At 37.6% G+C, this 12,655-nt stretch overlaps 1 protein-coding gene across 2 annotated transcripts in view; it reads right to left on the bottom strand.

The window, feature by feature from the left end:
- The window catches only part of NSF (N-ethylmaleimide sensitive factor, vesicle fusing ATPase), a 155,432-nt gene that overhangs the window by 129,659 nt on the left and 13,118 nt on the right, over positions 1–12,655 (bottom strand). For both annotated transcript variants that reach the window (XM_024760811.1, XM_024760810.1), the window contains exon 2: positions 110–195. In XM_024760811.1, coding sequence (XP_024616579.1) covers positions 110–195 — 86 coding nt within the window. The remainder of the gene's footprint in view (positions 1–109; positions 196–12,655) is intronic.

Genomic DNA, 12,655 nt, shown 5'->3' with positions numbered 1-12,655 from the left:
ATTATACTCAAACGTTTCCCAAAATAAATTAATTAATTAAATAAGGACTCTCTAGAAGTTTCTAAAATACCATTTAGCAGGTTAGAAGAAAACAAAGTCAGATACTCACTGGCCAGACTGGAAATCCTTTTCATTCACAACTGCACAGTTAGTTAAAGATAATTCATCTGTAGGACATCTTGCAGCTTGCATACTCTGTAAGAATCAATGATTAGGAAAATAAAATTAAGTCACCTTTTATTTTCTTAAAGAATATTTTATGCTTCCCTGTCCTCTATTCCCCATCACCTGTAGTAAACGCTTACTGTTTTTGACCCCCAGCACCCCTAACTCTGTGGTAACAATAAACCCTGCCTTTCCGAAACTGCTCCCTCCCCATTCCACGTGCTTCTGTGGGCCTGCCAATCACAGCACACGTGCAATCACACAGAGTACTATCCCATCCACGGGACTTTATACAGACAGGCGCTAGAAGAAAGGCACTCTCCCTCGCATCACCACCACACGAAGGAAGCCTTTCTGCTCTAAAAGAAGAAAACTATCGCAGAGAAAGCAAAGGTAACAGAGACACAGACAGACACCTTGAGACTCAGACCTGACAACGAAGTTAAAACCCTTGAGACCAGTTCTGAAAGTTGGTCGAGTCAATAAACTCTTTTTTGCTCAAGCTTATTTGAGTTGGTGTTCCATTTCTTCCAAAAAAAAGAGATTTTGACATAAAAATGCAATGATGTAAATTCAATACATTTGAGAAAGTATCTCTCCATGAGAGATCTCAAGTGGCTATGAACCATTTCTTCTACAGACTAAGAAAAGCTATCTTCCAAATACCTCCCAGCAAAAATAATTACAGGTATATTTAAAATAAAATAGCAATTAACAGTCCTTTTGATCAACATTGATCAACAGCTACTAGTAAAACATTCCTTCATATAATGTATGTAACCAATAATCCTTCCACCATCCTCTAGGGTTTCCTAGTTATTGAAATATGACACTCATAGTCTGTTTATGACTAACGTACTCACTCTTCAAACCTCAAGCCAAAGCTGATTCTTCTTAAATTTGTCTCCCAAATACAAATTTATAGAGGAAAATAAACTACTCTTTGCCTTGCTTTTGTTTTTAATAAAAGGCTAGTTTCAATACAGCTATCCCAGTTGCTCAGAGCAGTGGTCTCTAAAGTGGGGTATGTGCACCTGAAGGGTTTGCTGGCTAATCCTTTGGGGTATAAGAAAAAAATATCAGTTCTTCTATTTATATTTATTTATACCCATTTTTATTAAAGATGAACCCCATGCTAAGTGTATATTCTGCCTTAAGATATAACCTAATGACACTAATAAAGTCTTCATAATCTGCCAGGACTTTAAAAATTCAGTATTCACAGAAGAGATAAACTTCTCTAATTTTTCGACCTATGTTTAAAGTCACATCCTATTGAATCTAGCAATTCACAGCATTGTATTAAAGTTAAATAACTGTTGAAACTGCTAAGGTTTCCTGAGAGAAAAGACAAGAAGCTATGACCCACAGTAAAAATGACTAAAATGATACATGGAAAATAAAATGGTGACAAACTAGTATTCTTTTATTGGTAAATATAGCCAAAATCTCTTAGAAAACTCTAAAGAGCTGAAGATATCAGGACATATTATAGAGTGTAGGAGGTCTGCTATATAGTTGAATCAAAATATAGTTATTTCTTTCATCTTAGAAGATTTGCTAGGTAATTGCAAAACACACCAAGAACTACAATTTTGCGAGTCACTAAAGGAAAGATGTACTAAAAAGATAGTCTAAGCTATAAATGAAACAATACGCTTTATGGGAAAACTGCAACCACTGATGGAATGGCTGTTTTGACTGGAATAAAAAGAATAATTCCAGAATAAAGTTACAAAGACAGCACATTAAGTGAAAGTTGTTCACTGTTTCATTCACAGGTAAACTGTTGCTGCATACAAGTCAGAGCCAAAGGTGTGCACATGTCTTTCATGATGTCACTGAGGTCAACTTTATCAAAACAAGACCCTTACAATATAGAATCTTTCCTACACTCTGTAAAAGGCCAGGAAGCAGTGTAAAATCTTTTTTTTTTTTTTGTAAACCATATAGGGATTCACTGGTTACCAAAAGGTAAAGTGTTACCAATAAGATATTTAAAAAAGAAAGAAGAAAGAAAAAGAAAAGAAAAATTCACCTTGCTCCTACAAGATAAAAATGAACAAAAACAAAAAGTAAAAAATACCTTGTGCTAACGAATAGAGCACATTTCAAAAATGGTTACTTAGAAACATTTCCATTGCTAAGCGGTTCTGCTATTGAAAACAATGTATATTACCTAAAAACAAGCAAGAAATAAAAACTCTCATATCTGAATGCTTTAAAAAGTTAGAAACAAACTTTTCTAATCTTTAAAAAAACCATCTAAATGATTTTTCAATGATTTTTGAACCCATTTATTAGTACTATAAAAGTACAATACATTCTGATTAGTCTGCAAGAAAAACTAATAGATGGAAATTTACCAACCACATTTCACACATTTCAATAAAACATTTCCATAAATGGTACACAATCTGGGGGAATTTCAAAAGTACAGCTAAATTTCCCCCATTCTTATCTATGCTTTGATGGCCATTAAAATCAAGTAACAAAAAACCCCTAAATTTAGGGCTTCCCTGGTGGCACAGTGGTTAGGAATACGCCTGCCAATGCAGGGGACATGGGTTTGAGCCCTGGTCTGAGAAGATCCCACATGCCACAGAGCAACTAAGCCCATGCGCCACCATTACTGAGCCTGTGCTCTAGAGTCCTAGAGCCACAACTACTGAGCCTGCGTGGCACAACTATTGAAGGCTGCACGCCTAGAGCCCGTGCTCCACAACAAGAGAAGACACCGCAATGAGAAGCCTGCACACTGCAGTGAAGAGTAGCCCCCACTCGACGCAACTAGAGAAAGCCTGCGCACAGCAACGAAGACCCAACGCAGCCAAAAATAAATAAATAAATTTATTTTTTTTAAAAACCTGAATTTAGAAATAGACCTCTGAATAGCTGTATCACAAAATATTAAACCTAGATTTTAAAGAATAGTAAAGCATCACCTTGCTTTCTGAATTATTAATAAATAAAATTAAGAGAATTTTCTACAGTTCATCTTTAGCTCATCCTTTTTTGTGTATGTTTTACTATGTATATAAACTATTAGTGTATCACTTAAAAATAAATAGGTATATATACTGGGGATATAGGATCAAAACATATTTTGTGTATGAGATCTATGAAATCACTAATTTAGAACATGACACAAATAAGGTCATAAGTTTGCTTTCCGAATGAGATAGTATTTTTGCCCATGGTCACCGTTTGACCAGCCACCTGACCAAAGTGTGCAGAACTTTGTTTCCCTCTTACCCTGGGGTCTCTCTCACCTACAAGCTTCTTTTTTTTTTTTTTTCAATATTTTAACCCCGAGGCCCTGCAAAATCCAGAACTGCTTTCTATGACATTCAAGTTCTTTTTTTTTTATCCTATAAATTTATTTATTTTTGGTGGCACTGGGTCTTCGATACTGCACTCAGCCTTTCTCTAATTGTAGCGAACGGGGGCTACTCTTCATTGTGGTGCGCGGGCTTCTCGTTGCGGTGGCTTCTCTTGTTGCAGGGCACAGGCTCTAGGTGTGTGGGCTTCAGTAGTTGTGGCTCGCCGGCTTTAGAGCGCAGGCTCAGTAGTTGTGGCACATGGGCTTAGTTGCTCCACGGCATGTGGGATCTTCCTGGACCAGGGCTCGAACCTGTGTCCCCTGCATTGGCAGGCGGATTCTTAACCACTGCACCACCAGGGAAGTCCCACTTCTTTCTCTTATATTCCTCTCTTCCCTAACTCTGAGCCCCTTGTCCAGCCAACTCCTACTTATTCTACAATTTCTCAGCTCAGACATTACATTTTCTAGAAGACCTTCCTAGATATCTTCTCCTCCTATAAGATAAAGGTCAAATGGAAGAACTTAACTGTATTTTTATTATCGGCTTACACTGCGTAAAAGACATAAGGTTCTCAAGGACTGAGACTACATCTTGCTCGGATCTATGGTTCCCAGGGCTAAGAAAGGGCATGGCACACAGTCAGTGCTCATTAAACATTTGTTGAATAAATGAACTTACAGATCAATACAATCTATCCCAACTTCAGAATAAACAATTCAAAGAACATGGACACAAAGGACATTTCAAGGTTACTTGGGAAGTGATATAATTTAAATAAAATTATCTAATAGTTCAAAATTACACAGAATTGATATAGCCAAAGTTATGTAAAAATTTACAAAATGCTAAGTTAACCTTTTCATTTGTAAACTTGTTTACTTGTCAAAGAGTTGATGTCCTTTAAATAAGAGTGAAAAAATCTGTAAAAGTCATGTGGCTGGCCAACTAAAACAGATGCTGTGAGCAAACGGCCTCCCTACTGGAGTCTAGAAGCATCTGTGTTTTTATGGTAAGCCAAGCACGGTATCTCATTTGCTCATCAAAATATGAGACCCTATAAATAGTAGCTGTTTACTTATCACAATAATGCCAAGGGAACATTCCACAATTTTTCTAACACTGACCTTGCCTCTAGGAAACAATGATAAAAGCCCAGGCACGACAGCCACATAGCTATTATGAAATGAAAATACGAAACTGACAGGCAAATTTATATAAGTTTAGTTATCTGAGGTACTAGAATATTTAACTGTCTGAAGGCTATAAAATGTTTTCATTAACAACTTGAAATGTAAAAAATTATTAACTCATTGCTACGCAAAAGAATGAAAATCTCAACAAATCTTTAATGAAAACTTCAGCAGAAGTAATTATATCATTACTTTGAACCCTCTTGCACTGTTGGTGGGAATGTAAATTGATACAGCCATTATGCAGGTTCCTTAAAACACTAAAAATAGAACTACCATATGACCCAGCAATCCCACTACTGGGCATATACCCAGAGAAAACCATAATTCAAAAGACACATGCTCCCCAATGTTCATTACAGCACTATTTCCAATAGCCAGGACATGGAAGCAACCTAAATGTCCAACAACAGAGGAATGGATAAAGAAGATGTGGTCCATATATACAATGGAATATTACTCAACCATAAAAAGGAATGAGGGCTTCCCTGGTGGCGCAGTGGTTGAGAGTCCGCCTGCCGATGCAGGGGACACGGTTCGTGCCCCGGTCCAGGAAGATCCCACGTGCTGCGGAGCAGCTGGGCCCGTGAGCCATGGCCGCTGGGCCTGCGCGTCCGGAGCCTGTGCTCCGCAGTGAGAGAGGCCACAACAGTGAGAGGCCCGCATACCGCAAAAACAAAAACAAACAAACAAAAAAAAAGGAATGAAATTGGGTGGTCTGCAGAGACGTGGATGGACTTAAAGAGTGTCATACAGAGTGAAATAAAGTCACAAAGAGAAAAAAATATCATATTAACACATATATGTGAAATCTAGAAAAATGGTAGAGATGATCTTTTTTTTAAATAAATTTATTTATTTATTTTTGGCTGCTTTGGTTCTTCGTTGCTGTGTGCGGCCGTCTCTAGCTGCAGCGAGCAGGGGTTACTCTCCGTTGTGGTGCATGGGCTTCTCACTGCAGTGGCTTCTCTTGTTGCGGAGCACGGGCTTTAGGTGCACAAGCTTCAGTAGTTGTGGCACGTGGGCTCCGTAGTTGTGGTGCATGGGCTTAGTTACTCCGCGGCGTATGGGCTCTTCCCAGACCAGGGCTTGAACCTATGTCCCCTGCACTGGCAAGCGGACTCTTTAACCACTGCACCACCAGGGAAGCCCGATATAGATGATCTTATTTGCAAAGTAGAAACAGAGACACAGACATAGAGAACAAACGTATGGATACCAAGGGGGAAAGGGGGTTGGGTGGGATGAACTGGAAGATTAGGACTGACATATACACACTATTGATACTATGTATAAAATAGATTACTAATGAGAAACTACTGTTTAGCACAGGGAACTCTACTCAATGCTCTTTGGTGACCTAAATGGGAAGGAAATCCAAAAGAGAGGGGATATATATGTACATATAGCTGATTCACTTTGCTGTACAGCAGAAACTAAAACATTGTAAAGCAACTATACTCCAGTGAAAATTTTTAAAATACTCCTTTCTTTTCCAATTACATATCTGCATGAGACAACAGATTGAATGCAGATGCAGATGTGTGAGAATTACAGCTGTCTTCTAAGTCAGAGATTTGCAAAAATGTAAAACAGTGCCACTCACTATTTTTTTTATGCCTTGTAAACTATAGTTATATTTTCATAAAGATAGGTTCTTTTTTTTTAAACATCTTTATTGGAGTATACTTGCTTTAAAATGGTGTGTCAGCCTCTGCTTAAAGATAGGTTCTTTATGATAACCTGTAATGGGCTTTAATGTTATTTTTAAATGACTCAATCAATAAATATTAAAAATTTTTTTAAATATATAATCCTTATGCCAAAGGAAAAAAAAGTTATATCATTACTTATGTGAGAGCCTTTAAAGTGCAGAAAGAGAACTGGCTTCTTCCCATCAAAAAGAAAAAAATTGGGCGGGGGGGTGCGGGTAATCAGGACTCCTCTGGGCATCACTGCATAGTTTTCAAATTTAAATAACATACTTTCATCCAAAGGTCCACTTTAAAAATTGGATTTTTAAAATATATGCTTTATTGTTTACCAAAGAACTCAGTAGGGCAAAATAAATAGAAAAACCCAAAGCGTGTAGTACCTGATTATAAGACCTCATTACAGATAACTGCAACACTCATGAATCCATTGGTCTTCTCTGTGGTGCTTCAGGCCTAGGTTACATCTGTCTAGAGACACAAATTCCTCCACAGGAAAGGGAAGTAGGACAGAATATACGAACTTGCCCCAGAGCCAGCTCAGCTAACAAGTCTCACTCAATTTTGTGCTTCCGGAAAAATAACATTTTATAACTGCACTATTCAATAAAGTAACCACTAGACACATATGGTTATTAAAATTAAAACTAATTAAAATTTTAAAATTCAGGTGCACTAGTCACATTTCAAGTGCCACATGTGGCTATTAACTGTCACTGAAGAAAGTTTCATTAGATGGTGCTAGTCTAGAGCAGTGTGAGAAAGGCCATCAGTAATCCATGTCTTCAGGCCTATGGAACCACTCTGCTATAAACTCCTGAAATAATAATTTCTATTAAAATTGTGAAGTCCTGTGGGACTAGAAGTGATGGATAGAAATAAGCTAAATTTGTGTGTCCTATAGTAATCTTGCAAAGAGCATGGAGGGATACCCTTCACATTATCCATCTCAAATCAGTAACTATTCACATAGGTGACATCCCTTAGGGCCTTAAAATGCCTTTACAAACTTATATTGAAAAAGAAAAAAAAACTGAGCTCCCATTTTGGTTTTTTGAGGGGAAAAAAAAAAACACAAAGGAAAATATAAAAGGCTGACAGCACTAAATAGTGGCAAAGATGTGATGCAGTTTCTTATAAGGTTAATGTGACCCAGCAGATCTACCCCTAGGTTTTCAGCAAAGAGAAATGAAAACATACAGCCACACGACTACTGGTACACAAACGGTCACAGCAACTTTATTCATAATAGTCAAAAGCTGAAATAACACGAAGATCTACCAACAGTTGAATGGATAAACAAATTGTGGCACAGCCACACAACGGAACACTACCCAGCAATTAAAAAGAAACCACCTACTGATATATGCAACAACATGAGTAAACCTCAAAAACATAATGCCAAGTAAAGCCAGATGCTTATATAATATAGGATGAACTCTTTTTTGCATCACCTTGTAATTACATGAAATCATAGAAGAAGCAAAATTAATCTAGAGTAACAACCACACACACACAATCAGTGATTGCCTGGGGCCGGGGTGAAATGAACAGCAGAAAAGCATGAAGTAATTTTCTGAGATAACAGAAATGTTCTGTATCTTGATTGTATTTTATTGTATATAGGTTATACCTCAATAAAGTTGAGAAGTGATGGTCTGATTTTTTAATGGCTGGGCAATCACCAATAATTCCCATGTAAAGACAGTATAAATGTTCAAACAAGAAAACATAGTTTAGGTACAAGGTACATACACACATGCAACAAAGACCTAGACCTTGGTACATCTGTACTCAGGTAGGCCTACTGGAAAAGAGAGCCAACTAGGTCTGCAGAAGATTCAGTTCTCTCCTCAACCAGTCCTCATCCAAGCTGTAGGAATAAACAGAACTAGGAGAATGGCCAGATCTACCTCTAAAGGCCAGTCTAAGGTTGCTGACCATATTGGCCTGCTAGTCCTGGGCACAGGATGTGAAAAGAGGAAGCATAAAACCTACAACTCCTGGCATGAATGTCCCATACTAACCATCAGATTGGCAATTCTTCCTCCTGAGAAAAGTAAGATTGTTTGTTTTCCCTGTAATAACTCTTCCACTAAGACGCAAGGGAATTTGATCTAAAGTTCTACTCTCCCTATGGGCAGGAATGGAAACAGAAGGACATAGGAATAAATGCACAACCACCCAAACATACACAAGAGAATTAAGTGAAGTATTCTTATTTACTTGATATAGAGTAAATAATAAATCTCAGCTATTATTATGACCATCATAGAGATATTCAGTAAAGAATTATTTGTAATAGAAAAAAAAATCACAGTCTAAAGCTAAATAAGTGCCGTGAATAGGCGCATGGTTAAAAGTATCACAACTATGCAGCCATTTAAAAGGTCAAGGTACCTCTGTATGTACTGACAAGGGAAATGTCCACAATATAGAATTAAGTTTTAAAAAAGAAATAAAATAGCATGTAGAGTAAGTTTTTAATAAAAAAGATACACACTAAATTAGTTACCACAGGTGAAACAAGAAGGTATAAATGAAACACCTTCGCTTTTCACAATTCTGAATGGTTGGAACTGTTTTTTACAATAAATTGTTTTTTACAATAAATAACCCTTATGTTAGGAAAATAATTTTAAATATAGAGAACTTTTATGTACAAAGTTGTCCTCTACAGGATTACTTTAACGGTGATGAATTAGAAGCAAACTAAAAGTCCTATTTCAAAGTGATGGTCAATGAAAACTAAAACATATCCACTTAATTAAATATCATATCCTCATATTATTCAAATCACAGGATAGTATATGTATACATGTATATATATACATATATATATATATAAATTTCACTTTATAGTTTTATTTTTTTATGTATAGCAAAGAAATTAAATAAAAACACACCAGGGCTTCCCCGGTGGCGCAGTGGTTGAGAGTCCGCCTGCCGATCCAGGGGACGCCAGTTCGTGCCCCGGTCTGGGAGGACCCCACATGCTGCGGAGCGGCTAGGGCCGTGAGCCACGGCCACTGAGCCTGTGCGTCCAGAGCCTGTGCTCCGAAACGGGAGAGGCCACAACAATGAGAGGCCCGCGTACTGCAAAAATAAATTAATTAATTAAAAATAAAAACACACCAAAATGTAAAAAACAATTGTGATTGGACAATGGGACTATGAGTGACTTATTTTCTTCCTTTCTGCATTTTCCAAGTTAAAAAATATAGATAGCTGCTATTTTACTACCCAAATTAAAATTTTTGTATTAAAGTTAATTGATGGTATACTTCATTTCAGACCTCTGTTTCTGCATAGACAGTGATGACCTCACACATTAGGAAAATAACTGGAAGGACATGCTTAATAAAAGGACACTGTCATTATTCATGAAATATAAGACATGGTCTCATAATTTGCTTATGTGTGTTTTTTCTTTATAATTAAACCATGTAGGTTAAATCTAATTCTCTTTGACTACAGTGTGGCAAAGATTTTTGTATATAAATTAAGAAAACATACTTTTTAATAAACTCTGTAAGAAATTACAAGATATGGTCTGAAACACAGAATCTTTTGATAGATATACAAAGAGTTAAAATTTTATTTATACTGGGCAGATTAACCAATGACTGAGCATCAAAATGAACACCAAGTCATAAGCCAGTTAACTAAATCCTTGGCTCTGTGAATAAATAATTTCCTCTCCAAGACTGCATTAACTTGGGAAAGTTCATTAATGCCTCAAAATACATTACTTTAAAATTTGGAGAAGTACCTGGTACAATAGTTAGCACATAATAGACACTCAATAAATATTTGTGGAATTAAAAAATTGGTAGGGCTTCCCTGGTGGCACATTGGTTGAGAGTCCGCCTGCCGATGCAGGGGACACAGGTTCGTGCCCCGGTCTGGGAAGATCCCACATGCCGCAGAGCGGCTGGGCCCGTGAGCCATGGCCGCTGGGCCTGCGCGTCCGGAGCCTGTGCTCCGCAACGGGAGAGGCCACAACAGTGAGAGGCCCGCGTACCGCAAAAAAAAAAAAAAAAAAAAAAAAAAAAAAAAAAGAATATCCAAGTAAATGTAGAGATATATGATGTCATTCTATGCAATGACTCAATACTGTAAGGATATCATCAACTCCAAATTAACCTATAAACTTAATGTAATTATAAGAAAATCCAGTGGGACTTCAGCAAATTCAATCTAAACTGTAACTGGCAAAGTTTTATAAATGTAACAGGCAAAATGAGAAGGGAACAAAATTTTTTTTTAATTTGTGAAAGTAGCCAAGAAAAATTTCACAAAGAATGAGACTGGCCCTACTAGACATCAAAACATGCCGTACACAGTAATTAAAACAATTTAGTGGAATTCCCTGGTAGTCCAGTGGTTAGGCTCCACGCTTTCACTGCCGAGGGCCGGGGTTCAATCCCTGGTTGGGGAACTAAGATCCCGTGGCCAAAAAAAACTAAAATTAAATAAAGTAAAACAATGTATTGTAGTATTAGTACAGAAACAGACAGTTCAATGGAGTAGAACAAACAATCCAGAAATAGAACCAGGTGAGAACTTGATATGTGAGATTTAGAATCAGTAGAGGAAAGCTGAACTATTCAATAAATGGCACTGAGGTGAATGATTATCCACTTGGTGGCTGGACTGCAGGAGTGTCAATAATAATAGCTAATGTGTTTTGAGAGCTTATTACACGCCAGGCGCTGTTGCTTTACACACCTGCAAACACCCGGCCCTCGCTCTAGCTAACATTTTTGTTTTCTCATAGGAAAATTACTTCTCTCTAAATGATTTTTAAAATATGACTCATTCTGAATTTTGTATACTTAGAAGATAAAAAAATCTAATTTTAAAGTGAATAAACTAAAGATTGTGTGTTTTAATCCTATAGCTACCTCTAATTTGATTCAAGCTCGTACTGTAGCTCCATTTGGTCACATTCAAGGATCACAGCATTCTATTCTTAACCTTACAGAACCATCTTAAGGCACATATCTCAAATGTATAAGGAGGTAGAATCCCTCATCTGTAGGTTTGATGACAACCCGCCTATCCAGCCTTTGGTCTTTCGCCTCTTGGGTCACTGACAGTAAGCCTCTCTCATTCCAGAGGCAGGTCCACACCCCTCATAGTGACTTAAAAAGCAAAAGTTCCTTAATTCTCTTACCTCAAATTATCAACCTTTCTCTCTTCACTTTACAACCAAATTTCTCAAGTCTCCCTTCCTTGCCTCCCATCTTCTCATCCTCTGGCAATCTTCTTTGAAATCCTCTCCAGCAACTACTTTACTGCAATGGCTCTTCCAAGTCACCAATGCCTTTCTAATTGAGAAACTCAGTGGTATCTCCCTCTCCTCAGTATTCATTTTGTTTCTCTGGCTGTCCTAACATCATCATTATCCTTTCAATTCATTCAAATTCACAATTTCAAGGTCATTCTCCCCTTCACCATCCAATCCATTCATGCACGTGCATACATACACACAAATTGGGGCCAAGACCTATTAATTCTACTTCTGCTCTGTAACTTGCATTTGATTCCTCCCTTCCATCCTCACAACTGTTGATCTATTTCAGCCAACATCACCTCTCTCCTAAAAAAACTGCGATAACCTAATTGGTTTCCCTGACTCTAATTTCTCTTCTCCAATTCAATCTTCTGTCTGCCACCAGACATGGCCTAAAACTAAAAATGTGATTCCTAAATAATAAAGCCCATGTATTGATACTTCATATTCCTAACTCCATACCTTTCTTTTATACTAACCCTTTTGCCTGAATTTCCTATTCCAAACCCCTTCCACCTATGGAATCTTACCCATCTTACAAAGCCAAGTCTATGCAACTCTTTATTTGGTTCCTAGTAAGACTGGGTATCTCCCATATCTCTATTATTTGTGCTTCTCCAACAGTCTTATCACTACTTATCACCAGCTGCCTTAAACTACTTAGTTGAGTACCACTATTCTAAGCTCTGGCATGCCTGTGCCACCCAGTATATGCAACGTTAGTTGAAGTGTTTATTAGCATTTTTTGAGATACACTTCTGCTATGGTTTGATGTTTGTCTTCCCAAAATCCATATGTTGACAACCTAATGCCCAAGGCTATGGTATTAGAAGGTGAGGCCTTTGGGAGGTGAGTAGGTCAAGAACCCTCATGAATGGAATTAGTACCTTTATAAAAGAGGGCCCAGAGAACTAGCTTGTCCCTTCCAGCAGGTGAGGATGCAATGAGAAGTCTGTGACCCAG

Source organism: Neophocaena asiaeorientalis, unplaced genomic scaffold (genome assembly GCF_003031525.2).
Source record: "Neophocaena asiaeorientalis asiaeorientalis breed wild unplaced genomic scaffold, Neophocaena_asiaeorientalis_V1.1 scaffold30, whole genome shotgun sequence".
Taxonomy (NCBI): domain Eukaryota; kingdom Metazoa; phylum Chordata; class Mammalia; order Artiodactyla; family Phocoenidae; genus Neophocaena; species Neophocaena asiaeorientalis.
Note: the sequence above shows the minus strand (reverse complement) of the source record. Positions and strands in the feature narration are given on the sequence as shown.